The 26,021-nt window shown below is 45.7% G+C and overlaps 10 protein-coding genes across 10 annotated transcripts; 5 read left to right on the forward strand and 5 right to left on the reverse strand.

Moving 5' to 3' along the window:
* Nucleotides 1-1,077: 1,077 nt before the first annotated feature.
* TGAM01_v202084 (hypothetical protein) lies at nucleotides 1,078-2,463 on the reverse strand (the record flags this gene model as incomplete). The annotated part of the gene is made up of 1 exon (XM_018800312.1): nucleotides 1,078-2,463. One exon carries the CDS (start codon nucleotides 2,461-2,463, stop codon nucleotides 1,078-1,080), a length of 1,386 nt encoding a protein of 461 aa, XP_018666454.1.
* Nucleotides 2,464-4,018: 1,555 nt separating this feature from the next.
* On the forward strand, nucleotides 4,019-5,382 carry TGAM01_v202085 (hypothetical protein; the record flags this gene model as incomplete). The annotated part of the gene is made up of 8 exons (XM_018800313.1): nucleotides 4,019-4,146; nucleotides 4,209-4,359; nucleotides 4,406-4,424; nucleotides 4,477-4,634; nucleotides 4,695-4,707; nucleotides 4,762-5,008; nucleotides 5,057-5,090; nucleotides 5,161-5,382. The coding sequence occupies 8 exons, from the start codon at nucleotides 4,019-4,021 to the stop codon at nucleotides 5,380-5,382; spliced, it is 972 nt and encodes a 323-aa protein (XP_018666455.1).
* A 2,425-nt stretch (nucleotides 5,383-7,807) lies between these two features.
* On the forward strand, nucleotides 7,808-8,917 carry TGAM01_v202086 (alcohol dehydrogenase; the record flags this gene model as incomplete). The annotated part of the gene is made up of 1 exon (XM_018800314.1): nucleotides 7,808-8,917. The coding sequence occupies one exon, from the start codon at nucleotides 7,808-7,810 to the stop codon at nucleotides 8,915-8,917; it is 1,110 nt and encodes a 369-aa protein (XP_018666456.1).
* Nucleotides 8,918-9,098: 181 nt separating this feature from the next.
* TGAM01_v202087 (nucleoside-diphosphate-sugar epimerase) lies at nucleotides 9,099-9,931 on the reverse strand (the record flags this gene model as incomplete). Its single annotated transcript, XM_018800315.1, has 2 exons — nucleotides 9,099-9,606; nucleotides 9,672-9,931. The coding sequence occupies 2 exons, from the start codon at nucleotides 9,929-9,931 to the stop codon at nucleotides 9,099-9,101; spliced, it is 768 nt and encodes a 255-aa protein (XP_018666457.1).
* A 530-nt stretch (nucleotides 9,932-10,461) lies between these two features.
* Nucleotides 10,462-13,890, reverse strand: TGAM01_v202088 (hypothetical protein; the record flags this gene model as incomplete). The annotated part of the gene is made up of 6 exons (XM_024548913.1): nucleotides 10,462-11,073; nucleotides 11,135-11,211; nucleotides 11,266-12,530; nucleotides 12,587-12,914; nucleotides 13,047-13,415; nucleotides 13,620-13,890. 6 exons carry the CDS (start codon nucleotides 13,888-13,890, stop codon nucleotides 10,462-10,464), a joined length of 2,922 nt encoding a protein of 973 aa, XP_024406316.1.
* A 398-nt stretch (nucleotides 13,891-14,288) lies between these two features.
* On the forward strand, nucleotides 14,289-17,186 carry TGAM01_v202089 (pfs domain-containing protein; the record flags this gene model as incomplete). Its single annotated transcript, XM_018800317.1, has 3 exons — nucleotides 14,289-16,099; nucleotides 16,197-16,521; nucleotides 16,575-17,186. 3 exons carry the CDS (start codon nucleotides 14,289-14,291, stop codon nucleotides 17,184-17,186), a joined length of 2,748 nt encoding a protein of 915 aa, XP_018666459.1.
* A 102-nt stretch (nucleotides 17,187-17,288) lies between these two features.
* Nucleotides 17,289-18,324, reverse strand: TGAM01_v202090 (hypothetical protein; the record flags this gene model as incomplete). The annotated part of the gene is made up of 2 exons (XM_018800318.1): nucleotides 17,289-17,841; nucleotides 17,909-18,324. 2 exons carry the CDS (start codon nucleotides 18,322-18,324, stop codon nucleotides 17,289-17,291), a joined length of 969 nt encoding a protein of 322 aa, XP_018666460.1.
* Nucleotides 18,325-19,231: 907 nt separating this feature from the next.
* On the forward strand, nucleotides 19,232-21,052 carry TGAM01_v202091 (hypothetical protein; the record flags this gene model as incomplete). The annotated part of the gene is made up of 6 exons (XM_024548914.1): nucleotides 19,232-19,347; nucleotides 19,406-20,059; nucleotides 20,175-20,271; nucleotides 20,337-20,581; nucleotides 20,871-20,956; nucleotides 21,021-21,052. The coding sequence occupies 6 exons, from the start codon at nucleotides 19,232-19,234 to the stop codon at nucleotides 21,050-21,052; spliced, it is 1,230 nt and encodes a 409-aa protein (XP_024406317.1).
* A 196-nt stretch (nucleotides 21,053-21,248) lies between these two features.
* Nucleotides 21,249-22,688, reverse strand: TGAM01_v202092 (indoleamine 2,3-dioxygenase; the record flags this gene model as incomplete). The annotated part of the gene is made up of 2 exons (XM_018800319.1): nucleotides 21,249-22,400; nucleotides 22,452-22,688. The coding sequence occupies 2 exons, from the start codon at nucleotides 22,686-22,688 to the stop codon at nucleotides 21,249-21,251; spliced, it is 1,389 nt and encodes a 462-aa protein (XP_018666461.1).
* A 969-nt stretch (nucleotides 22,689-23,657) lies between these two features.
* Nucleotides 23,658-24,745, forward strand: TGAM01_v202093 (hypothetical protein; the record flags this gene model as incomplete). Its single annotated transcript, XM_018800320.1, has 2 exons — nucleotides 23,658-23,718; nucleotides 23,772-24,745. 2 exons carry the CDS (start codon nucleotides 23,658-23,660, stop codon nucleotides 24,743-24,745), a joined length of 1,035 nt encoding a protein of 344 aa, XP_018666462.1.
* Nucleotides 24,746-26,021: the final 1,276 nt, after the last annotated feature.

Below are 26,021 nucleotides of genomic sequence, written 5' to 3' on the forward strand. Positions count from 1 at the left end.
TCCACCGCCCAGCAACGTGTATCTCCCAATTACTCGCGTCCTCTTCACTCCCGCCCTCCCCTTCCGTCGCTTCTTACGCGCATCAACGTTGTTCCAGCGGATCGGCGGCAGCCCAGTGAGATTTTGGTGCGGTTGTGGCGGGCGTGCTAATCCCAACCGAAGCTGGCCTCTGCTAAATTAGAACCAAAGCACACCAAGCCAGTAAGCCGATCCGAGCCTAGCAGGACTTGGCGGGATGCGCTGTAGGTCCTCGAGTCGCTCCACCAGTGTTCAGTTGATTCGTTTGAATCGTGGTAGAACAGGGGCGGAAACAGGGCTGAGTTGCGTGGACATTGCTCATTGCTAGCGTAAGCCCGAAAGCCGCCGCGATAGTCGAGCATGAGAAAATGGAACAAGATTTGCTGGGCCGAGTTTACACGTGGAGGCTGGTGGCGCCGCAGCAATTTTAAAAATAAAGATAGAGAGGCTGCTACTAATAGCAGGTGATCGCCGACCCTTTGGTTTCAGCTCCTTCTCGTCTTCGCGCTGGATCGGACTTAGGGATGGGGTGGGAGTCATTTAACTTGTAATTAAAGATTTGGGCGGCTCGGGCCTGCGAAAGAAAGATGATTCCTGAATCAGGTGGGAAGCTAGGATGGAGAAGAATAGATTCAGCATCTTTTTGTTAGCTAATACGCTCGAGCGAGTGATGCCTGCTTTGCCTAACCTATACTCAACTAACCGAGCGTGTAATTGAGCTTTTCTTCCGCTGTCGAGTCAGAAGTGATGGCTGCTAACTTGATAATGAATCAGTGGCTATCTACTTGTTAGAGCCGGCGGATGACAAGATTTCCACAGTGGTTGGAGTTGGTGCTAAGTCAATCAGTATGAAGCTTACGATAGAAGCCAAATCCAGTACTCTAATTCTTGAGATCTCACAACGCAGACTGAACGCCTATTACCACACAAAATATTAAACTTATTTTAAACTAAGAATAGTAAATATCTTATACGATGGAGCCCAAAGCAGTATCTGTCTGACATACACTTCGTATACACCTAAACGCAAACAGCAAGCCATTACTGAGTCAAACACCATCACCAAACATATTCCACCATCGTCTTCCTCGCACCCCAGTAAACTCCAAACAAACTTCCGCAAATCAATAGACATCCAATTACAAACACGGCAAAATAAAACGTTTCCAGCGGCCGGCCCAAAGGCGAAGTCACAAACGATCCCAAGGCCGCCCTCCCATTGTCCTCCCGCTTCGTCGTCTTTCCCAGCTGCGGAACATACTTAAACTCCATCTTAGATCCGCCTTGAAGACCTCCCTTGCTATTGAAAACTCCATAGTTCAACGTCTTCCGCCAGTACGCCACCATGGCTTCATCCACAGCCGGGATCCATTGCTGTACCAAGGCCAGAGCTCCCACGAACCAGCAGTGGCCTCTCCAGCAAGCGTACGCCAGCGGTCCAGGCCGTCCAAAGCCCAGTCCATCACAGACTTCATGGCCGTTGAGCATCCGACTGCCAGCCTCGATGAAGCCCGCCGAGATCATCACCGGCGGTAAATCCTTGACGCACTTGACAAAGTTGTGGCCGACAATCAACGACGTTGGCGTGAGCTTCAGCTCGTGCAGCACCATGCTCTCCATTGTGGCTTTTGCCTGGGCCACGCTGCTGAAATAACCATCAGGGACGCCCTGGAGGTAGCCGAGATATCGCCACAATGCAACATAATCGGCTGCTTCTTGCTGGGTGGGATAGACGCCCATCTGTGGCAGCTGGAACCACAAGTGGCCGCAGCAAAACGCCGCAGTCGAGTGTATCGAGTCCAGCATGTTGACGGGAATGCCCAAGTTCTTGACATCAAAATAGCCTCGCTGCTTCTCGGTCAACTTGAGGATGCGTTCCCTCACAGCAGAGTGCAGCAGCCGCACTCGAACGGCCGTCGTGTGGCCATGACCACCAGGCTGGATCGCCTCGACGCTCTCCGTGGCCTCGAGGATGAACTGCGTCGTTTCCAATAGTCGACGTAGCAGCACTCTTGTGGAGAAGCTCCTAGTTCGCGCCAGTACTTCGACTGCAGAAGGTGTCGATGAGTTCTGGCCGATGAACCCCTGAAGAGCAAATCCCACCAAGTTGGCGGCGGCGTAGCGGTAGAAGAAGCGCTGGCCACGCTTGAGTTGCTCCCAGTCCACCCATTCGGGCACCGTGTAAAGCTCCTCCCAGAGCTGGTTGAGCTTCTCGTCTTCGGCGTAGTGGTCCCGAAGTGTGGCATACACATCAAAGGGGCCGTGGCAGAGACTCACTTCGGCTGCTGCTGCATCTCCCTTTTGTTCTCGAGAGATTTGCTGCAGCTTGTTAACTGCGTAGCTGCCCAGTTGATCATGTTGATGGCGCAGTGGATTGAGCTTTTCTGGAGACATGTGAAGGTCTGTCCACTGGAAGCTGTAGTTTCCCACTTTGTGGTATGCCATGGTGATGGTGATGCAAGGTCAACAGGTTATGTGGAATGGAAAGGTGAATCTGTTCATCTGTCAGCTTCATCCAACGAAAGCACCCATTTGAGGCAAAACTTACTGAAACACAAAGTTTGCCTGAGATGAGTGTATCTGTTCATTCTTGCCTCCTTCTACTGCATACTATATACTCAACGACACACGCCGTAGACTCGGACAAAAGGGCGAACATTGAGTCAAAGCGCTCTCATCCTCAATCTAGAGGGGAGCAAAGTTCCGCATCCCTGGGAAGCCCATCGTATTTCGTAATATGCCCTGCTCAGCTTGACTTGTTGTTGGCGGAGAAGCCAAAAGCGGACTCAAACTCCTCATTCCTGTTCTCGACCCTCTCCATCACCACATCTGTCGGCCAACAGCTGTTCCAGATGTTGTGATTACCAATAAATCCTGTAGATCATGCATGCGTCAATGATTCTACCATCTCCCTGGATGCCATACCGAGTACCAATACCTTGGGTCATAGGTACCAACAGAGCTTGTAGAACTTGCATCTTCAACTCCAGATATACATGTATAATCGACTCTGGATCGTCAGAATTTTCTGTTCACTCCGTCGTCTGTGTATACCATCTCTAGACAAGTCAAATTTGCTTCATCCTATCAGCTTGCTTAGCCCGCCTCGTAATTGGAGCAACTCAATCATCGCCAAGTTATTGTTTGCTATATTTCGAAAGCAGCTGAACTCTCAGCTTCTGGGATAGACCTTGAAGCTGTTATGAACCGGCGATTTGCTTTCGGCCCGGAAATCGGACGGATTCGGCCTGATGGGATTGAAATACGACGAATCATAAAGCCACCAACGTTGGAAACGTGTTGTCCTCACCAGATGCATTCAGCACCACCTGAGACAGAATTTTGAGCGACAAGACAGCCCATCTCTCCGCACAAGATCGACTTTCTCAGTGGTTATAAGTGAATTGTGTCATATCTCAACTGAGACACCTACGACCGGTAATGAGGAGAGACAGCTCCAAAAGGCCGAGGCCATAGTGACCCCACAGCCAACAAGGTTCACAAGCACATGCAAACGTGAACAGAGATGGCTCCATTACCGATGTTACCGAAATAAGGAACAGCTGTCAATAGCTCAATGCTAGAGCCAACTTCAATTCTACGGTGACAATGGTCCAAGACTTCTTTAGCGCAACCACCGTTCTCACGGTATTACTAAGAGGACACTATCGAGGGGTGGCTTCAAACCAACAGCCAACCAAAAATACGGGTACCTTCATGTTCAGCTCAAGAAACACCGACAATGGCTATCCCTCCCTTGATCGTCTATTCATCATGCATAGTGATAGTTTCAAGATTTTGTTACATAATGTCTGAAACCACATTCGCCCTTTTCGGTCTTTGTGAACGGCGAGATGTACAGAAGCTCAAACAGGCCATGGAATCTACATATAAAGCCGCCACGGCGATTTCTCCGCAATAATATTTGAATGGACAAGAAAGATTTTGGGTAGAAAAACATTTATTTCATTGATCAGTATTTCTTCTTCTTGCTGTACCCATGGATCCTGAACTGCTTAGTGTTACCGTCCTTCTGCCGGACATGTTCCAAACATTTCTGAAGCAAGAAGCTCTGGTGAATCCATATTATGAGAAAGTCAAGAGGGAGTCAGAAGAGTGGCTGAGCGAGTAAGTTGTCCCATCATTGCTTATCGATCTACTTCTGCGCCAACGTTGACTCGCTCTGCTAGCTTTTGTTCATTCGGGCCCAAGATGAAGAAGAAGATTAACAAGTGTGACTTTTCCTACTTTTGCGCAATTGCAGCGCCGTTTGCTCCCCGATCAAATTTTCGTACGATTTGTGATTGGGGCAATTGGGTGAGAGAGCCATTATCTACTCACGTTGGTCTAGAACGTATCACTAATGAATCTATTGGACAATGAACAGGTGTTCCCGTATGATGACAGTAAGTCCATATATCTGTGTATAACGTAACGCCATATGCTGAGCGAATCCAGTGTTTGACAATGGATGTCTCCGAGACAAGCCTGAAGAATCTCAACGAGTCATGGAGAGTTTGATGATGCCCATGATGGATGATTCCTCTTGCTCGAGCAACAAAGAGAGGCTGCGTATTGTGCAAGCTCACGACACAGTCTTTCAACGAATTGCCGCGGTATAGTACTTTTAATTATTTTGATAGATGGCTATTTTGAGCTAACTGAAAGCTTGACAGGAAGCGCCTACAGGTACGATCTCATAAGAGCACACTAAAACAACTACTAACAAGCCTCATGTAAAAGGCGTTCAAAAGAGATTTGCACTGGCCATGCAAGGCTACTGCCAAGGAGCGTTGATCCAGATCGACAACCACTTTGCAAGCAAGACGCCCTCTCTGGAAGAAATCGTTCTCATCAGGCAAAGGTCAGCAGGATGCAAGCCTCTGTACCATCTTGTCGAGTATGCGCACGGCCTTTTAATCCCAGACGAGGTATTTGACAATCCCATCATCCAAGAACTGGAGTGCCTTGGCATGGATATGGTGGCCATGTAAGAAGCCTTGGGAAATATCTAGAACGCAGAAGCTGATGTTTATAGATCAAACGACATCTTATCGTACCGCAAGGAACAGGTAAGGCCCTTTTAATCACCCCCATACCTTTGTATAGCCAACGTACTTGCTCTTAACACATTATATCTAGGCTGAAGGCGTGCCGCACAATATGGTCACAGTCTGTTGCTCAAATGGAATGTCGCAGCAAAAAGCCTTCAATACAGTAGGCAAACTCCTTGAGCAGCGGTACAAGCATTGGGACGAAGCTGAAGCAAGCGTGCCGAGCTGGGGTGAAGAGACTGATGCGCAAGTCCGAAGATACATTGAGGGCATCAAATGCGTAGTCAAGGCAAATCTTAACTGGAGGTGAACATTCTTGCTATTAGCTTAAGAAGCTATTCTCCTTTTCTAAAGACTAATAGGCGGATACAGCTTCAAATCAGAGCGCTACCTTGGATCCAATCCCGCCCACGTTCGAGTCACTCGAGTGCTTCGTATCTTGGCAGAGTCACAGAGTTCACAAGAGAGAATGGTTGTTGCGACGAAATACCATTCAGAATTGCAGTATGGCACGTTGAAGATTGTCCGGAGCTTGATAGTATGGATATTTTATTTGATCCAATCTCTGTTATCTCTTTCAATGCCTCGAGATTAATGTCATTACCATTCTACTTTTCTGCTAAGTAGCTGATCAGTTCAAATGGTATCTAGTCAAATTAATAACATTGCGACATAGTCTACATAGAGCATAAGATAAAACACCACGGCATATAACTAATGTCTCATCCATTCAAGAATGACAGCTCGCACGTACCAGGCACAGATCCGAGCAATGGTCCCGCCGCACTGACTGTTTATCTTCATCAGGGTCCTTACCGGAGATCTTTGGAGACGTTTTCGCCCTTTTCACGTGGGACGCAGGCCCATGCTACTGGAATGCTGCACGAACTCGGAAATGGACGTGCTCATTGTGTTGGGCGTACACCACTCGAAGCTTCCCACCAGCATGAACTCTCGCCTGTCGTGATACTTCAAGTTGTATAGTGACTAGGGCAAGCTTGCTGACCCATTTTTTGTTCACCAAACTGGTGATCATCCGACAACAGGAGAAATGCACAATAAAAGACTCTGTATTTCATTCTTCAGTTATTCCGAGAGCGTGTTTAGATCTCCTATACCAGTGCTAGCTTCATCACTTCAGCTCGGCCCTTCTCGGGATCTCAGACCAACTGTTGGCTGGTGTTGGTGTTGGCGTTGGCGTTGGGAATGGGGTGATCACATATGGAGTCTTTAATCTTACCCACTACGCTTTGCACCAAAGTCGGTGTCTTGGGTACTAGTAGGTACGAAGTTGCCATGCCGTTATCCCTGTATTGCGTCCCTGATGTTGTTAGTAGTTAACGGTGTCCAGGTGGAGCTTCCGCTCTTGGTGGTCAAGGATAGGGATTTGGAGTCTAGAATTGTCATCGACTGAAGGAGTCGATGCTAATTGCCCATTGTAGGTGATTAAGTGTTAAAGCTCTTCGAGGATAGCCCGCAAGATATGGCGTACAAGTTACATTGAGAATCGGGATCAAATACTAGGCTGTGTATCAGAAGGCTTGTCTCGGCTCGCATTTTCTGAAGCTGTTTAGATGCCTTGACCCTCGAAGCCATTTTAGAGGATTCGGCCACATAGAAGTCTGTTTACTATATTTGGGCTGTTAGTTCTTGGTTCTGTCCATTCGCTGAGAACAATAACTGCGACACCTTATGAGCCACTTGGCGTTGCGATCTTGCAACGAGTCAGGAGACTACCATCTCTACGTACAACGTCCGATATGGTGTAGTGGCTAACATCGCTCGCTCTCAACTTCTGTTGAAGCACCGAGCAGCCCTGGGTTCGATTCCCAGTATCGGAGATCTTACTTTTTGCAGTGTTCTTTGGTCATTGGTATTTTTTAGTGTCTCAGTTTCTATCTAGGTTTGCCGAAGAAACTGTCGTAGTTTCTTTGTATTTTGCCAGATTAAATACAGGTCGGTTTTTTTTTTACCATACATATGCTCGAAGCGGGTAAGGAAATCTCCAGCAGCTTATGTTATGCGCGTTATTCTCGCACATGGCTCAAATAGTTGTATCAGCATGCACTATACGAACTATCTCTCCTAAGAGCCTTGATGATGAGGGATTTGAACACACCGGTGATGGATTTGAACACACCGGTGATCACGATGTAAGCTGTCCATGGTTTCAGCAGCGCTGTACTAATTGGCGATGATGTGCGAAGCGATTAGTTAAGCTGGTATCGGCGATAGGAGTTTACAGCTGTTATTACTTCAGCAACTCACAAGCTACATGTTCTTGGGCACATACCTATTCAAGACTCGATATATCTACATTAACAAAATTAATAAGCGTATCATTCACGAAGAAATCATCAATGTCACTTCTGCGTATTTTGACTGAGGAGAGGTGGGGAATGCCAAGACAAACTCTTTCCCAATCGGTACAAGTCAGTGCGAAGGCCGTATGACTAAAGGAGAAGACAGTTTGATGGACGAAGATTCTTTGTAATCGCAGCTGAGACTATTCAGTTGCTGATGTTGATTTGCAAGGAGATACAAGTTGATCAAGTAGATATAATTAGAGTATAAAGATAGTTGAAAAAAATCTGCCGAGGAGAAGAAGAGTTAACAAGTCTACAAGGGTCTGTAAACAGATAGTTGAAAGTCATCAGCTAATATTATTTGTACTTACACGTCTGCTTCATTGTTTAAATTTCCAATCACCCATCATCTTAACCAAGTGCATCAAAATGGCCAATCTACCTATTTCAATGAAAGCGTTGATCCTCAAAAGCCCTGGAAATGGCGCCATCGAGAACACTCCAGTTCCGCAAGCCCTACCTGGCAGCGTCATCGTTCAAGTCCTGCATGTCCTTGTCTACCAGATAACGCCAGACGTGTTTCATGGCACCACTCCGAATCCCAACATGACTTTGCCCTATCCGCTGGTATTTGGCAGCCCTGCTATTGGCCGTGTTGCCGCTATTGGGCCCGACACCACGGCATTCAAGCCGGGACAGCTTGTGCTCGTCGACAGCAACTTGCGGGCCCGTGACGACCCCAATGTTTCCGCCGTCTGGGGTGCCTTTGACGGTTTCGATGAGACAACTAAACGCTTTGTTAAGGAGACTTGGCGGGATGGTGCTTGGGCTGAATATGTCCGCGCGCCATTGGAGAGCACCTGGGCACTGAACGAGGACAAACTTGTTGGAAAGTTGGGACTCAAGACTGAGGATCTTCTGCACCTTGGACTTCTTCCCGTCTTGTATAGCGGACTCCGCAAGATTGACATCAAGGCTGGTGAAACAGTGCTGATTGCGCCAGCGACTGGAGTTTTCAGCGGTGGCGCTGTTGCCGTGGCTCGGGCGATGGGCGCGAATGTCATTGCCGGTGGCCGTAGTGAAGAGAGTCTAAATGCCCTGAAGGCTCGTTTCCCTGGGATCCAAACAATCAAGTTGACTGGAGAGCCCAGTGACGTGGCTGCAATTCAATCCTTTGGCAAAATTGATGCCTTTGTGGACGTGGGACCCAGTGCTTCTACCTCGGCGACTTATCTAAACACAGCGATGCTTTCTGTTCGTAAAGGTGGCCGGATATGCCTCCTTGGAGCCCGTGGAGATACCGCTCTGCCAATTCCGTATCTTGCAATGATGTTCAATGACATCACAATTCGGGGATCGTGCATGTTTGAGGCAGACCATGTTCGTGGACTGATCAAGATGGTTGAGGCAGGCGTTTTGAGGCTGGATGCAGAAGGTGGCTTTGAGGTGTTGGCGTCGTATCCGTTTGAGAAATATGCAGAGGCGTTGGAGCGAGGCCGAGAAATCTCGGCTGGAAAGATTGTTGTTGTAAATATCTGATGGAACGGAAATTGAGCAGAAAGTAAAGAAGGCTTTCTTTTTGAGATGCTAGTTTTAGAATCACCATATTTGACGAAAGATCAATTCACTAGAATGATGTTCTTGAACAAACGCTGAGTGGATACTGTTCCAACACACTAAAAATACAATACAATAACTCCCAATGCACACCCCCTTCATACTAGATATCAGAACTAGTTATTCGGGTTATCGTAGAGTTCTTGATGACCCTTAGACCGCTATCCATCGTTACTATATCGGGATCTGCTCGCAACTGTGTCTCATACTTCCCCAAGGCCATTCCAACCAAGAACCGCCCCATTGGCTCTGTTGGACAATGTAGCCACTTTGCAGCTACTTCAATCGGTTTCCGAAGCAGCATTTTGCTGTTGTCGATAAGAAAGCCCTGTTGCTGAAGATACGGCTGAATCGCGGTGTGGCCCTTTCCATCGACAAATCCAGGCCCCACAGCCTCAGCCAGAAGCCGTGGATTCGCAGAGCGCATCTCTGAAAGCGCGATTTCCGTCTCGCCTTTGGTACGGCCGTATAGATTGGTGAATTTGCCAGGTGCCTGAGTTGAGCCTTGGCCTGACACGAATATGAAACGGAATGGATCGTCGTTGGGCGCAAGCTTGGAGAATGCCTCTGCACCTGCAAGTGTGTAGTCTTTTGTAATCTTTATAAACTCACTGGAGCGCGTGTAGAGTTAGTTCTTACGTTTTCATTCCGTGGATCTAAGGTGCATCAAACATACTCTTTCGATACCTTAGTCTGGCTTACTCCAAGAGCCCATACTGCTCCACTAGCACCTTGTAGTTTACTGAGAACTTCTGAATCGTAATGGAGGAAATCTTTGTGAATAATGACATTGACTCTAGGATCTTTGGCGTTCTCAGCCATTGCGACTGGTCGACGGCTTAGAACGGATATTTTGGTGACTTCAGCTGTCTTAAGCATGGCGTCAAGAACGCTTGAGCCAATCAGCCCGGTGGCGCCAGTGAGGATAAGGTGCATTGTAAGAAGTTTCTGGTCGTGAATCTTCTCTTAAAGAAATTGTGTTTAAAGGGCCAATGGAGTCGTAAACCAATCGTGGGTATGAGATGAAAATCGTCGAGTTGTTCAGCTGCTGGTGCAGGTTATCCAAATTTCGGGATTAAGAAGATAGAAGCACACGCGGGAGCAGCTATGTAGACAATTCATTGACGAAAACGATATATCAGAAGTAGCTAACAATTGAGATTCTCAAGTTTATATAAAAGTCTACCCGAGGTTTATCGCATTTCAACGCTTCAAGACTAAGGGAGTGGCTGACGGTTTATTTCCTAATCCGGAAGCGCGAGACTCCGCTGACCTCCATATCTACGTTTTACGCGTAGTGTATGTTGGTTGATTAGTTTGTGTGCAATTTCCAGAAGAGGCGTTGGTCTGTCAGCCATGTTTCGAGAGAGTTGTTATTATCGCTAGAGAAAAATGTATCGATTAATATTCTATTGTAACTGTGTGTTTCTATAAACTTCCATGTGCTAAAAATAACGCCAAAAGCTCTATTGCAGATAGTCAAAGGTATACTGGATTCCCTCCGCCGTTATTCGCGAATGCCGATCCTCGTCGAGCATTTGAAATGTAACGTATTCTGTAGGATTTGCTTTATCTAATTCATTTCTGGCGTTTCCAATAATATTAAGCCAGGTTTTCATTTGTTTTGACGCCTTACTGGCCCTTTGTCTGAGCTCGTAAATATTCCAACTCGCCACCATAGTCTCAGGATATTGTATCTTTTTAAGGATATAAAGCATTATGATGCCAAAAGCCCACATATCCCCAGCTGAAGAGCGTCTTGAATCATGGACTAGCTCAGGCGGCATGTACCATGGTGACCCGCAGATTTTTGCTTCATTGGACAATGAAGCGTTCCCAAAGTCAAAGATTACAGCACCTCGATCGGGGGAATATGCGATATTGCTCGGTTTAATGTCGTTATGAACAATGCCGTTGGCGTTTAGGTATGTGAGAGCTGAAGAAATAGTCTTGAGTATCCTAGAAACGTCATATGGTACGAACGGGGAGTCGCGACCTTGAGCTATAGAAGGAGGCAGAAACTCGAAGAATAATGCAAGCATACGACCATCGAAAGCCTTGAGTGACACAATATTTGGCTGCACAGAATAAGTTATTATACAGTTCAACGAGCACATAATGATAAAAGGTTAAACGTACATGATTTAATCTGCTGAGCATACTCTTCTCGTGCTGCCATAGTTCTGACAGCTTGATTAAGTCGCGTGGAGACTTATCTTTATATTGAAGTACTTTTAGTACTAGCCTTCCAGTGAAAAAAGAATGCTCACAACAGAACATTTTGGATGTTGAGTCATCAGAAATTGTGTTGATGCGCTTTATCTTATACCTGGCCGGGGAATATCCTTTTTGAAAGTCAGTCGTAGATAAAGGAGCATGGATAGTAGCAAAATTCCCATCCTGCATGTCAAAAAAGCTACTATCAGCGTTGTTGTTCTTGGCATCAAGTTCCCAGTCTATTGTCGAGCTGGAAGCATGACGAACGACATCCGTTGTTGAGTTGGCATTACGCTTTTGCCGCTTAGTTTGCCTCTTGGCATCTTCGACTTCTTGAATTCGTAATGCGTCATTTAGCTGAGCAATGGCGATTGTGTATCGTCTTTCACGTAGCCAAATCTTGACAGGACAGCTGTTTTCAATGGTACTATCAGCTGAATGTAGCTTAATCCCCCACACCCCAGGCTGAATAGTAGATATTCCATCGATCCTCAAAATATGAAAAGTCTCTGGATGCTGGTGCTTGAATAAAACTAAATCATCTCTTGTGCGATTGATTAGAATGCAATCATCGCTCCCTGGATCGTATACAATTTGGCATTTGATGTTAGTTATTTTTGAGTGCGAAAATGGTTCTTCCAACGGTATGTCAATGGTGTAATCAACATCTTCAGGCTGTTGCACGACGTAAATCAAGCTATTTTGGCCAGGGGTTTTCTGGGAAGGTGAAAGCTCTGGGCCTGCAACTGTATTTTTTCCAGAATGACACTGATATTTGATGGCTAGCCGAGCTTCTGGAACAGAGACTGAGGCTGGATTTAGAAAGGCGGTTATACCTTGATTATTGGTCTGAGGATTGGCTTCTTTTCCAGCACTCATTTCGTAATCCATCTCATCGCTTCCAGTGATATCATTTGTTTCCTCATTGCCATTCTTAAGTGGCGGTAGCGATCGGAGTGCAAGAGATTGGAGATGGCCAGCAATGTGTTCCTGTAAGCTTTCCTTGTCGTCTTGTTCTTCGGTACCGCAGAAGGGACATGCTTCGAATAGTGGACCAATCAATTGCAAACTTATATCAGCCAACGCATCAATTTGATCGTCAGTTACGGCCTTTTTGTGATGCAACTTCAAATGAGACATGTAATCCTCTCTTGTGTCAAACAAAATCTCATTGTGAGCCCTGGAGGCACACACCCAGCGCAAAACATGCTTGCGCGTGTGCTTGAGCCAGTCATCACTGTGCTTGTAAATCTCACTAGGGCAGTCACAGCTCTCCTTTAGGCAGATGTATGGATCTAAATTTGTCTTAACATGGTCCCTGTACTCTTCGTTAGTAGATGGCTATGGATGTTTGGAGAAAAGAGTATTGCTCACCTCCATCTCTCCTCGTCCGTTATTTCTTCGATAGGTAGCAGAACTGAACAGAATGGACACATCACCTCAGTGGTCGTGGGAAAATGTGAAGGTGGTGGAGGAAAGGTAAAATCTTCATGGCACTCCAGTACCATATTCTTCAACTGGGACTCGAACGGTAGAGGCGCAGGCATTTGAACGCGCTTTGTAGTTGAAGGTGTACCAATTTTCACGCTAGACTGGGGCCCAGAAGCACGAGGTGTAATCAACCCTAGCTGTGGCATGATGACTTTGCGCTCGACCTGCATTCTATTCGGTGGCCGGATAGTCGGCTGAGTGGTAGTCCGAGCTGTTCAATTGTTAGCCTCCATCCTTTATTGCAAGTATTTATCAGTTCGAGACAAATGGGTTCTGAACCGGCTTGGATGACACGCATTCACCTGCTGCAAGGTAAGAAACCAGTAAGAGGGAAAACACGTACTCGTCTTGATAGGGTCTCTGGCGTAACATAACCTCTTGTATATGATCCGTTTTCGTCTAAGCACCATGGACTTGGCAAGTCGTAGACGTATAATATCGGATAAACCAGGAAACTGACATTGTATGTTCGCAGCAAAGTGATCTGTTAAGAATTCCTCTATATCATCGCCATTTTCATCTATGAGTATGGAAGGCATTGCATCTTCGACGTCTTCTGCCCTTCTGATTTCTCGACGAATCGTTCGGGTTAGCTCATGGAGCAAAGCTATCTCACGCGCCATAGGCTCCACTGCGCTTGTATAAGCCGTAGTCGCTTGTCCGTCGGCATCCGCAAGCAAAGGGTTGTTGATTATCTTCAAAGCATCTAAACCTGTTATTTTTCTCATTAGCCGGAGTCAATAACTCTATAGGGGCTTCATCTTATGAAAGAGAGAAGAAGAAAAAATACTGTTCATATTTGACTAATCCCTCGCCTTTTGGCTTGAAAACTCAGCACTCAAAGAAAAAAGACAAAGCAAGTTGAGTAAATAAAAGAACCCCTCCCCTTCCAATGAAGAGGAGAGAATATACATACATTGTTCAATGCGCCCGTGTATTACTTCCATTAGTCCGACAACTAGCCTCTCGATGCTAGGCACGCCGCGGAGGCGATGATCTAAAGAAGCGTGGCTATTCGCGAAAACACCAATATTGGACGTCCAGATTGAAAAGCGCGCGAATGCATTCTCAAGATGAACCTGTTTTTCAGGATCCAACGCGGCCATCCTCCCTAGACATTCCCTGAAGGAGATGAGGCATCTTCGTGCTCTTCCAGAGATGGTGGGCGGCGATGATACCGCCTCCATGCTGACTCCTGTTGCGGGGTGGAAGCTTTAGAAACGGCATATAGCAATGGGCAGAAAATTTGGACGTATAAAGGGCAGCGAAATGATTTGATAGAGAGAATATTAGGTCAATCGTCGTGGGAGCTCTTCTCTGAATTTCTGAGTTTAGTCCCTCAAGCATAATTACTACCGGGCTTCATCCTACACTTATATATTTGCCCATAACCCTTTTGGGCACCGATGCAGGTGTGGAACATACCCCGCCTTTTGTTCCGTTTGTTCCCTCTGTCGGCTGTACTTGTACGCCATTGATCTTATCACCACAGCGACAGTGGTGTGCAGGTGCCGTTCGCAGCAAGTCCTCGCACGAATTTTCAAGCTGTTCAATCCAAAACACTCGAAATGGACCAGCCGAAACAATGGCCCCCAGCAGCGAATCTGAATCGAACCATACCTTGGATCTCTTTTTCACCAGCTTAAGCACACTCAAGGAGGTCACGGATTTTCTTGGCACGAACGAAATAGAGGCCGGCTCTAGGATCTTTCTTTTAACACTCAATGCTCGCTGTACCATAATATGCTCCCAGGCGGATCCCATGACAATTGTTCTCAATGTTGAAAGAGTCAATATTGCTCAAAAAATTCTTTGTCGCTTAGATTCTGTATTTGACTTGCGTCTATTTCCAGCTATAGAACTTGCGAGATTTTCTTCTTTCCGGAGTCTGCGCGCCTTCAACGAACTTTGGGCATCGTATGGGCAAGACGAAAGATCATGTGAACTCCAACGTATCCAAAATTATCTTCATTTCGGATCTCCAAAAGAGCAGCTCGAATTACTCGCAGATCTGAGAAGGTGTGAGGATATCTTCATGTCGGAATCCAGCGAATACCACATGTCTTCTCTTGACATACCTGTACGGAAGCGGAGAAGCGAGCCATCGGGCGCATCACTATTTGCTGCGCGATCTCTTTTTAACGTACTTGAGGCATCCGGAAGATGTTCGTGCCATACATATGGAGCCAGGCTTTGCATTGAGACGCATCGGGATAGTGACCTGAACGAAGAATACGATTTCAATTTATTTCTTGAGATTGATGAACGCTGGCAAGAGGCTCATTTCCTCGCGGTCGGGAAATCCCAATCAAGTACCGAATTTGTAGCTGAAGATGGCTTAACATCTGACAAGAAAGAAATACTTGCAATGGGACGAAAAAAGGTCGAATTTCTATGCGAGCCCATAAAAAAGATATGGAAAAATTTTCCGACTTACCGGCTCAAGTTCTTGGTTGAAAATGACATGCTATGGAAATTGCAGTCGGAACCAAGTAATGTTGCGGCTCATACGGCAACGCAAGCAATCACTTTTCAACGGTTTATGGCAGAAGAGTCTTTCAATTTGACAGATAAATCAAAGCGTATTCTAGCGGTCTTCTTGGGCTACGCTGTTCTTCATCTACTTGAGACCCCTTGGTTGCATAGCTCATGGGGTCCAGCCAGTATTCTGTTCCTCAGAACGCCATCTGGCACACCCTTGAAACCCTATATCGAGCTGCATTTTGGCAAAGATATCGAATTCAGCGCTGCAAACACGACTTCTTGCAACGATGATGATGACGAAGATTTCGATCCAGACGACTTAATCTCTCACCCTTACCCATCGCTGGTATCATTGGCGGCTATGCTTATTGAGCTTCATTTGGCCCGAAGGCTACAAGCAATAGCACAAGTTTACGATCTGAAGTTTGACGACGATATGAACGAATGCGCCAAGTATACAGCCACTACTCAAATATTTAAGCGATGTAAGAATGATATATCAGAAGCAACACGTGAGGCGATTGAGCAATGTCTGGACCGAACTATCGTTGTAGACGAGGCCAGGAAAAGTCTTGACGCCCATACGGTGAGAAGCATATTTTATACAAAAGTGGTAAGCAGGCTCGAATATGATCTTGAGCAAACATTCAAGCATATCTCGATTGAGACGCTTGACGCGGAGGCCCAAAAACTAGATCTCACCGGATGGAGCCAGCCAACTGTGCTCAACAAGGTCATACCCGATCCTCGAAAAGATGACAGACTACTCGGATCACGCGTTCAAAGGCCATTGCGTGGCCAAAAAAGGGGACGCCAAGACTCAGAAATTTCTGCTTGGATGACACTGGATTGGGTAGGCGACGCACAATTCTTCGACGACGAAACCGCTCCCTCCGACATTTCATTTGTCGCGTAAGTAAATATGCCCCTAACTCGATTCGTGGTCTTACCAACTATGTACCGGATATACCTGTTATGAGAGAGAACGATTTCGCTAACAGTATACTAGGCGCGATGCCTATATATCTTGGAAGGCTAAGTATTGTTCTGTATACAAACAAATGATTGGAAACAATCTTAGCACAACCCCCGTCAAGATCGCGGTTCTTGATACTGGATTAGACAGAAGCCACCCTGATTTCGAAGCTCGAGAAGGAAATGTCCAGGGAATAAAATCGTTTACCTATGATTGCCGGCAGAAAGATGACGTTTTCGATTGTTCTGGACATGGCACGCATGTCGCAGGATTGTTGCTGGATTTTGCGCCTGATGCAGAAATCTACATAGCAAAGATATCTGATCTCGAACCGGCCAAGCCTGCTATAATTGCTGAAGTAAGTTTGTTATTAAAAGCAAAAAGAATTCTGGTTTGCTGACGTGTTACTAGGCCATTGATCATGCAGTTCACGTATGGAACGTTGACGTGATATCCATGTCGTTTGGGTTCCCGTCACGCGAAGTCGATGGATACGAACTCCTTGAACGATCAATAAGGCGTGCTGTCAACGAAGACGTTTTATTATTCGCAGCCGCGTCAAACAATGGTGCTAATACCAAGAGAGCATATCCCGCCAGATATCCAGATGTCATTTGCATACATTCGACCAACGACAAGGGGGCTCCCTCCGACTTTAATCCAGGGCCTGTTCCAGGTGATAATTTGGCCACGATAGGAGAAGCAATCGAATCGGCCTGGCCTGTCCACCTCTGTGACCAAAAAGTGAATGAGCTTTGTGTTGCGCGCAAATCAGGTACTTCATTTGCAACGCCCATTGCAAGTGGAATTGCTGCGTTTCTATTACAGTATGCGAGATTAAACCTACTTCCAAGAGAAGCCGAGCAGCTAAAGCGGTGTCACTATATGAAGGCTGTGTTGAAAGCAGTCTCTGTCAAAAGCCAGGGATACGATTATATCGCGCCCAGCCTGCATCCCGACAATGTTTTTTATGACGCTGAAGCTTTGAATGCTCGGATCCGAGACGCGATGAAAGAAGTTTAGAACTATAGACTAATTAACACAACACTTTTATATTCGGCTAGTACTATACTTGCAATCCGTCTTCCTCTTGGTTCCATGTGCAACATGTCAATTTGCCCTCTTCTATTCTTTCTCTGGTAGTGCAATTATGAGTTTCTCATCCCCATCTACCATCTCTTCCTGCAAAAATCCTTCTTCCACTGGATCCGCCTCTTCCACCTTAACAACTTCCAGCGTCAAACTTCTCACAGTTTTCTCCCCTGTTTCAAACATTGCGCCTTTGGTATAATCTTCCTCCAAAATTGAACCCTTCTTAACCCACACCTTGCTTACCCTGTATGCAAAAATGAAGTCACTATGATCTTCCCAGCTCATATTGGCCTTTGCCTCTTTCTTTGTAGATATCTCAGGCTTAGCAGTCAAATTCAGCATTCCGTCGCCGCCTGGCATTGTTGCTTCAATGCCAATTGTATTGGCAGAGGCAGAGTGTTTGTTTGTCTTGATGGCAGCACCAGTAACCGTTTTAAGGCCAGTGATAATATATACAGGTTTTCTGTAGCGGCATTTGTCGAGATAGCGCTGCACGGAAGGATTGGCGAGACATTTTTCAAGCCAAGGCAGAGTAGGAACGAAGAACGTTGTTTCGAGACTCTTGAATGTGAAAGCATCTTCGTTGCTACATTATCAAGTTAGCTACATGGCCACTTAGGTAGCTATGGCTTTGGAGTGGAGAGCAGTATGACCTTTTATCCCAGCTTGTGGTTATATCGACTCCTAGGCCAATGAATTTTACGAAGCGTGTCAAGATGGAAAATTTTCCGGCCTTTAGCTTCTCCAAAGTGAAGTCCACTTTACCCGATTCTGATGTGATTATCTCGATAGCATCCGGTAGCGGAGCGGTATATAATGCTCGCTCGGGTTTTTTCATCGACATGAGAACATTTCCAAGCTGAAGAGGGCCGCTTGGAGGGAAATCCCAAGTCGGAGCGAAGTAGTAATATGCAATTTGGTTAGCCATAGCGGTGAGAATGTTTTTGAGAATGTTTGGAAGAGGACGCTCGATGCGGGGTACGGAAACAGGGGATATGTAGCCAGTAACACTTCGTGCTACCATGAATATGTAGATATTTACAGCGCTGTCTTCCCATAGGCTTAACATAAGCTGTGTCGCCTCGCGAGGCTAAATCCTTGTTTTGGCTATCAACTGCAGGCAGCAAGGCAGACTTTACGGCTATCTGCTCCAGTATTGGTGTACGATTTATTGGCGCTAGACTCTCACGCTATACTGTCATACAGGACAGTTTGTTTCGCCATGTGAAGCTGTGATAGACTGTCGATGTCAAGCATAAGGCTCGGTGCAGATATAAGCTAGCCGGGCGATTTCATATGACTTGCTAAGGGTATAACACCTTGCTGAGCGAGTGAAACGAGCCATCAATAGAGCCTTTGCACAATGGTATATTTTATCCAATATTTAAATATTCGTATCCACGCATATAATTTATATCAAAACTTGCACTGTGATAAGCCATAACCTTTCAATGGTCCATGTGGGGAAATTCACTTAAAACTCAACAACTGCAAAACCTTCTATCCGGCAATTACTGTACATAAAGCCTGGTTTGTTTGCGTTTTGTGATGATTAGCTGCCGTGCCATTAGTATGCTTCATGACGAGCCTTTCATGGCTATGCGGTGAAGGATCTGGAAACGACTACAATGGCGGCAAGAGCACAAGAGGCTACATGGTAGAGGGGTGGTGTTCCTGCAGGAAACAACTCACTTTATGCCAGCCCGACGGGTACATGAAACTCACAGTAAGAGAACTGTATAAGCCACATGTGGCGAAAGTCGTACATGCGTAAAACAAGTTTAAATAAGAAAAAAGGCGGACACTCGTTTCGGCCCAGCCTATGTTAGCTAATCATATTTTGGAACTAATACCCTCCATTTTGCAAGCTAAGAGAAGACCTACATAAAATGCCTTTCAAGGCTTCGAATCTTACACAATCATAAACTCAATCCCGCAAAGCTTCACTGCACCATCATTCAACGCGCATTGGGAATATGAGCCAAAATGCCTCGTCCTCGACTCATGATCTCGCCCCTCAAGCCTGTATAGCGTGCAAAAAACGGAAAGGCAGATGCAACAAGGGGCTCCCTGCCTGCAATTTCTGTCAAAGGTAGGCTGATCCCTGAGACCGTAAGTTGTTTTTGGTACATCACTAATACATGGAATAGCAAAAACCGACCTTGTTATTATGCTCAGTATCTTCCGGCTGTAAGAGAGTGTAGCGCATCATACCAGCGAACAATATCCTTTCCGCGAACCCTTTACCTAGACCATGATGTCTTCGAAAAGTCACCTGTGGAGCTTCCACATCCTGGATTCGAGGTTCCCCCTTATGTGACGACTGAAATTGGAGACTTCACCCAGCAAAGGCTGCTTGCGTCTCAGTTCTTCAGTAGCATACATTTATGGATGCCAATCATCTCAAAACAGAGATTTTGGAGTACTCTTTTGAGCTCACCAGCTATTTACCGATCTGACACAGCCCTCCTCTGCTTAAGTATGAGACTACTTATGTGGCTACCATCTCCAGACTGTCCAGACTCTCGCCCACCGATATACCTTGCAGCCAGACAGTTTCTATATAGCGTAGACATGTCTCAACATCTAACACTCCCTATCCTTCAAGCTGCCATTTTAATCACAATTTTTGAGATTGGCCATGCGATATACCCAGCCGCGCATACATCTATGAGCCTTTGTATTGAATACGCGACCGCTATGGGTTTGGGATGGAAATCCGTACGCTGGGGAGACAATACCCTATCCTGGGTTGAGAAGGAAGAGAGAATGAGGGTCTGGTGGGCCATTGTTATTTTAGAACGGTATGTATTGCAGCAATCTTTACATATTCTTATCACGTTCATATCACGTTTGTCTTATGCCATAACAAACCGGCTATACTATGACGCTACTGGGACAAGACTGATTTCTTCATAGATATATCTCGCTTGGATGGTCAAAACGTCCCATTATAACAGAAGGCCCAAGCGGTGACCAAGTGTTGCCTTCAGACGACTCCGCGTGGGATGAGGGCGTATGTTACAGGATCACATTTCAAGAGTTCACGAAATGACTGTATTAATATATGTTTCTTTCAAGGTTCAATCACCCAATTATGCCATGACTACATCTACTCCAGTTAGTATCAATATGGGCCCTTTCGCCCGTTTAGCCCAAGCAACACATTTACTCGATCGAGTCCTCCATCACATAAACGAGCCTACAAGGTCTGAAGAAGAAGCGATCCAGCTGGACAAGGCCCTTCGCGCTTTGGTAGCATTTACTGCTAACGAAACCACTCGAAGGAGGATGAAGCTCTGTTGTCATACAGCCCTTTGCCATAGGTGAGACGTAGCATTCCCCATTAATCAAGTTTCCTACACTAAATGAATACATCTTGACAAGCGCAATGGCGTTACTCCACAAGCCGTATTCAGCTTACCTATCTAATAGCTTGGATGGCTATGATCGTCGACAACTGCTTGCAAAAGATACAATGGATGCGGTATCGTGGGAATTTTTGCGTGAATCTGATAAATTACTAAATGGAGATGCGCCGTCTTTTTATACAACATCTCCCCTTATTCTTCACTGGGGCTACGAAACATTAGTCTATCTTACCTCTGTGACTAGAACAGAACCACAAGAACGAACACAAGCTGCAATGAAAACGGTTCACAGCGCTCTACAGAAGGTCAACTCAAGATGGAGAGCAGCAGGTATGAGAAACCCATCCACTATCTCTCGCCTATTATATATATGTAGATGCTTATCGTGTTATAGGCGCATATCTAGATATTTTGGAAGCTCATTAAGCACGTAAATGGTCTGTAGCGAAACGAATAATATCAATAGATATATACAACGATGTTGAATCAGATGTTAGGAAAATCGCATACATGTAACGAATATGAGTCACTAGCGATCAGGGTAGAAAGACCAATATACATCAAAAGATATCATACTGCATTGAACGGATCAGAATTTCCAGGAACATTGTCCACTGAAGAATTATTCTAAGAATGTATGAATAGTTTGGTCTCTGAAACCTTTCAAGAACTTCATTAGCTGGGCCCCTTGATCATCGCCCAGTGCGGCCTCCCCAGTCTGCTCGTCATTCGCGCCACCAGCTTTCTCATATAAGCTATCGTCTCCATTCTCACCATGAACCGAGCCACTTTCTATACCCGATATCTTGATTCGTTTATCGGAGTTCCTAGTATTCTTCTTCGATGGTACTATGACGTATAACGCCACGATAATGAGATGTGCATCTCTGAATCTCTTCATCTCTTGGACCGCGGCATTATACGCAACCACAATTGGCGAACTAGTGGACTGTTCCTCGGCTATTTCCTGAATAAAGCAACGGATGAATTTTTTTTCTGATCGAAGAATCCGAAGAAACTCATCATGTTTATGATCCATATATATTTGCACTCGATCCAGGAAAGCGCTCTTGCTGTCGTCCTCCTCTATGCCTAGATATGCATCTAGAGCAGGAACCAAAGGACTTTGGCCTGCAGTCGGGCCACTTATCTTTGTTAGCATCTGTTTCGAGCCCTCAACCTCCTCTTTACCCTCCCAAGCCCATTTTCGACCCCACATGTCAGCATCAGCCCCGACAAGCCATGGACGAAGGTCGTGGTAGAATACTTCAGGGCTAACTAGCTCCTTGATACTCATTAAGATATCTTTCATCTCCTTGATGATTTTACCCGCTTGCGTGAGATACATTGCAATGCGATCAACATTGAGACCGTTGCCAGCCTTGATCTCATCTGTGGATAGTCTCAACAACTCGACCGCTTCGGCACCTTTGAGTTCCATGCGTATATCAATCATATAAAATTCGTCCTCTTCAGGAGTCCCCGTGAATGTGAGTTGAGACCGGAGATTGCCAATTGTGGGAAGGGTATCTTGACTGTGGAGGTGTTTGTGGTGCCAATTGTGAAGAGCGTGATCGGAATAAGTAACATAAGGAGCATGATTCAGCTCCCGGGAGACGTTGAGAAGAGGCACAGTGAGCGAACGGGGAATGGAAATTGGTTCTGTTGAAGGAATCGTGTGCGCATAAAATTGGACGATAAAGGAAAGAACAAGATGTGCTCTTCTAAGCTGTCTTTCGCATCCTTTGATGTTGTCAACCGACAGGACTGGCATCTAAGAAAAGGGAATTAGAACAAGTTTATTTGACAAAAGGGGTTTATACACCTTGTCAACCAGATTCCTCCATGCCAAAGCCTTTTCCTCTTCGACTAATTTCTGTGGCCCATCTAGCACTAAAAGTTGCTCAGCTGCCTTGAACTTTTGCCATCTTGCGGCATCCAAGGTAGCCTCCCATGTCTCCCATTCAGCAGAGAGCCTTGACAGAGGCATTCGTGGTGGCACGAATCCTGTTCGCTGATCCACATGAAAATCTTGGGTGGTAACTATGCTCCCGTCGGGCATGTTGGATGGCGAATTTTGAAAAGACATTGTTGTAAAGTCGGGATTTCAAAGATGAGTGTTACTTCGGAATTGATTTAGCTTAGGAACGGTATAATTGCAGACCTGCTTGTTTGTTAGCCGGCGCAGTCCGGTGATATAGTTGTGAGTCAACTACATAATTTCAACGCGACGGAGTGTCCATCGTCCGAATGCTCACGAACTGACTCGGCACTCATCGTGGCGGCTCACTCTCACACTCCAAGAATCCATTCAACATCTTCAGTCGTCTAAGAATAGATTGGAAAGGGTTTGGCAGAGTCCGTAGCGTCCGTAGCGCGCTCTTAGCGTTCTGAAATGGAACTGAGGGGCATGTCCGTAGCGTCCGTAGCGTCCGTAGTGTCCGTAGCGTTGCGCTACTAGTAGCTAACAAAGAGTAGTTGCAGCTCAAATGTTGAGTGTAACGGAAACGTAGGACTTTGGAGGTTTCCACTGCTTAATAATACCAATACCCGTCAAGATTTTCGAGTCTACTATCTTTGTTTCTGAAGTGTTAGCGTGACAGGACATGCTCCATCATGAGGACTAAGGACTATCATGGTGAGAGACGCTATTCTTAGTGGTGCATGTATACTTGTATACCCTAGTGCGCCATTACGGCACCTCTACGAACTGTCACTACGGAGCTGCTGCAAGAGTTGGCTGTCCAAAATGCAAGGATTTGCCATCCGGAAGAGAAAGGCATTTTATCCGAAATAAGAAATCTATCCGAAACCAGAGTTAGTCTTGTATTGCAGCTGCAAAAGGCCGGGTGTTGACGGATAGATCATAAGATATGTGACTTGCCGCAAACTGTTTGTCATTTCGTACAATAATTGAGAGGCGCTAATTATTGTAGACTGGACATACTTGACTATATAATCTGAAGCGTCTCTTCTCTAATTTGTAAATTGAGAGTTCCAACGTACTATTTTAGGAGCCTGGGATTTGAATATGACGAGAACTATACTGGTTATTGGAGGGACGGGCGCGCAAGGCGTGCCTGTTGTCAAAGGTCAGTAGGCCATGCTCTTCTAAAAACCATAACTGCTGCTAACAAAGTTAAAGCTTTGGCATCTGACTCAGAGTATAATGTACGAGTACTCACAAGGAGCTCTTTCTCCATGGAGGCCCAAGAATTGGCAAAGATACATGGAGTGGCAATACATGAAGGGAATTGCTATGACGAGACGACACTTCGCCAGGCGCTTAAGGGTGTCAATGGTATATTTGTCAACACAAATGGGCTGGCTATTGGAGAAAAGGCTGAAATATACTGGGGCATCCGTCTCTACGAACTTTCACGAGAATTCGGCTTAGAGCACTTCGTTTACGCAGGCCTTGAATATGCATCGAAGCTCGGCAACTTCCAGCCTAAATACAGGTGTAGCTTCCTCGATGCAAAGGGCAAAGTGGCGGAATATATATCTGCTCAGCCAACAACGCCAATGGCGTGGTCAGTTATAACCTCTTGTGGATATATCGAAGCGCTGTCGGAGGTCCTTCGGCCTTTTCCTGATCCTAATGATCCTACTACCCTCATTTTTGCCGCTCCTCTTGGATCTGCAAAATGTCCTCTTATCTACCTTGAGGATTATGGGGCATATGTCAGATGGATGTTCGACACCCCGGCTCGTAGCAATGGCCTTAACCTTCACGTTGCTACAGAGGATATTAGTTGGAACCATGTTGCGGCATCATTTACCGAGCTTACTGGCAAGAAAGCAGTTTATAAAGACTTTACACTGGAAGAATATTTCAACCTTGGGACTATACCTAATCCCGATGCAAAGCTTGGCCATTCAGCTGATCCTAATGATTCAACTTTGCTCACGTATCGGGAAAGCTTCACAGGATTCTGGAACACGTGGAAGGATGGTTTGACTTCGAGGGACTACAATTTACTAAATGAAATCCTGCCAACGAGGGTCAAGACTGTTAGAGAATGGATGGAAAAGACAGGATATACTGGAGAAGCTATATCTGTGTTGAAGGATTATCGGGATAGAACGGTAGTACGAAAGGTTAGTGACATACCGTAGAAAGCGATACATGTCATAACTACAGCGAGCAAATGAACTAAATACTATATCACCATACGAGAGGACTCGAAGTTGCCAATGCTGTTCTTATAAATGGAATGCCTACAATGACAAGAGTCTAATCAACTCTACTAAGGTTGATTATAAGTAAAAGTTATCCCAACTACCTCATTTGGAAATCTCTTATTCAAAGAAGCTAAATTAAGTGGTATAAGAACTAAGCTAGTTTGAATAGGATACCGGTGTGTTCTTATATATAACCTCATTAGAGTCATTTGAAGGACAAAGACACTATGTATTGCAAAGCCAACTTCCCAGATCTGCAGTTCAACTAGGGGCCGCCTTACTCGCATGTAACTCTAGTCCTAGGGTCGTGATGAACCAAATATACACTAGGATCGTCCTGCTCGGCATATCGCGCGTATAGAGCCTCGAGAAGCTTGCTTAGCCTTAGCCATCGAATAGCTAGATAAATAAGCTTACCATAGCTCAACACCGTTATCAGCACGGTTGCTAAAGAGGAATACTCTACTTGGCAAGACGTCTACTTAATCTGCGGATCAGAACGAAGAGAAAGTGGGAAAATGGAGCAGACATCGGGGTTCGGTCTAGACCGGGTCTATGTGGGAGCTGAGCGTAGCTGAAACTGTGGCGCAACTATTGGATACATGCATGGTCTCATAGGGCACCATAAACGATGCGGTTTAGTAAGTACAAGAAAAGGCTTAGTTGAAACTTGGCTGCAGTCTAACACCTGTTTTCACTATTGTTCATTTGTAAGTTTTACCGACATTATGAAAAGCGACCGGAAAGTTATAGGAATAAGCACGCCTCACATGAGCATGACATGGAATGTCATCCACTTCATACACAATGGAGGGAGCTGTTCTAATCGTTACTTTGGTCTCAACTTATTAGATTTTTCTGAGCAGCAAGCTGCTTTATCCACCCAAGCCAGAGAGCTGGAAGCTCCGACATAGGTTTTTAAGTGTAACAAGCTATGCCTTGTAGGCCGGCTGACTCGGATCCCATGTTTTAGATCCTTCACCATACTCCAGGTGCATACCTACACAGGTAATAAATTCACATCAAAACTCGGAGTTGACATCTTCAGTGACCAAGTATGTAAAGGTTCCCTATTAGGACAGATGTACACCGTTGAGACCAATGAATAATACTTGTAAGACTTCACCTGGCGCTGGGAGTAATGGCCTCAAACTTCGGACAGAGTGGGTGTTTTGATATTGGAGTACCTTAATGGATTTCTATGTCTTGT

This window comes from Trichoderma gamsii (genome assembly GCF_001481775.2).
Source record: "Trichoderma gamsii strain T6085 chromosome Unknown Scaffold_5.2, whole genome shotgun sequence".
Taxonomy (NCBI): domain Eukaryota; kingdom Fungi; phylum Ascomycota; class Sordariomycetes; order Hypocreales; family Hypocreaceae; genus Trichoderma; species Trichoderma gamsii.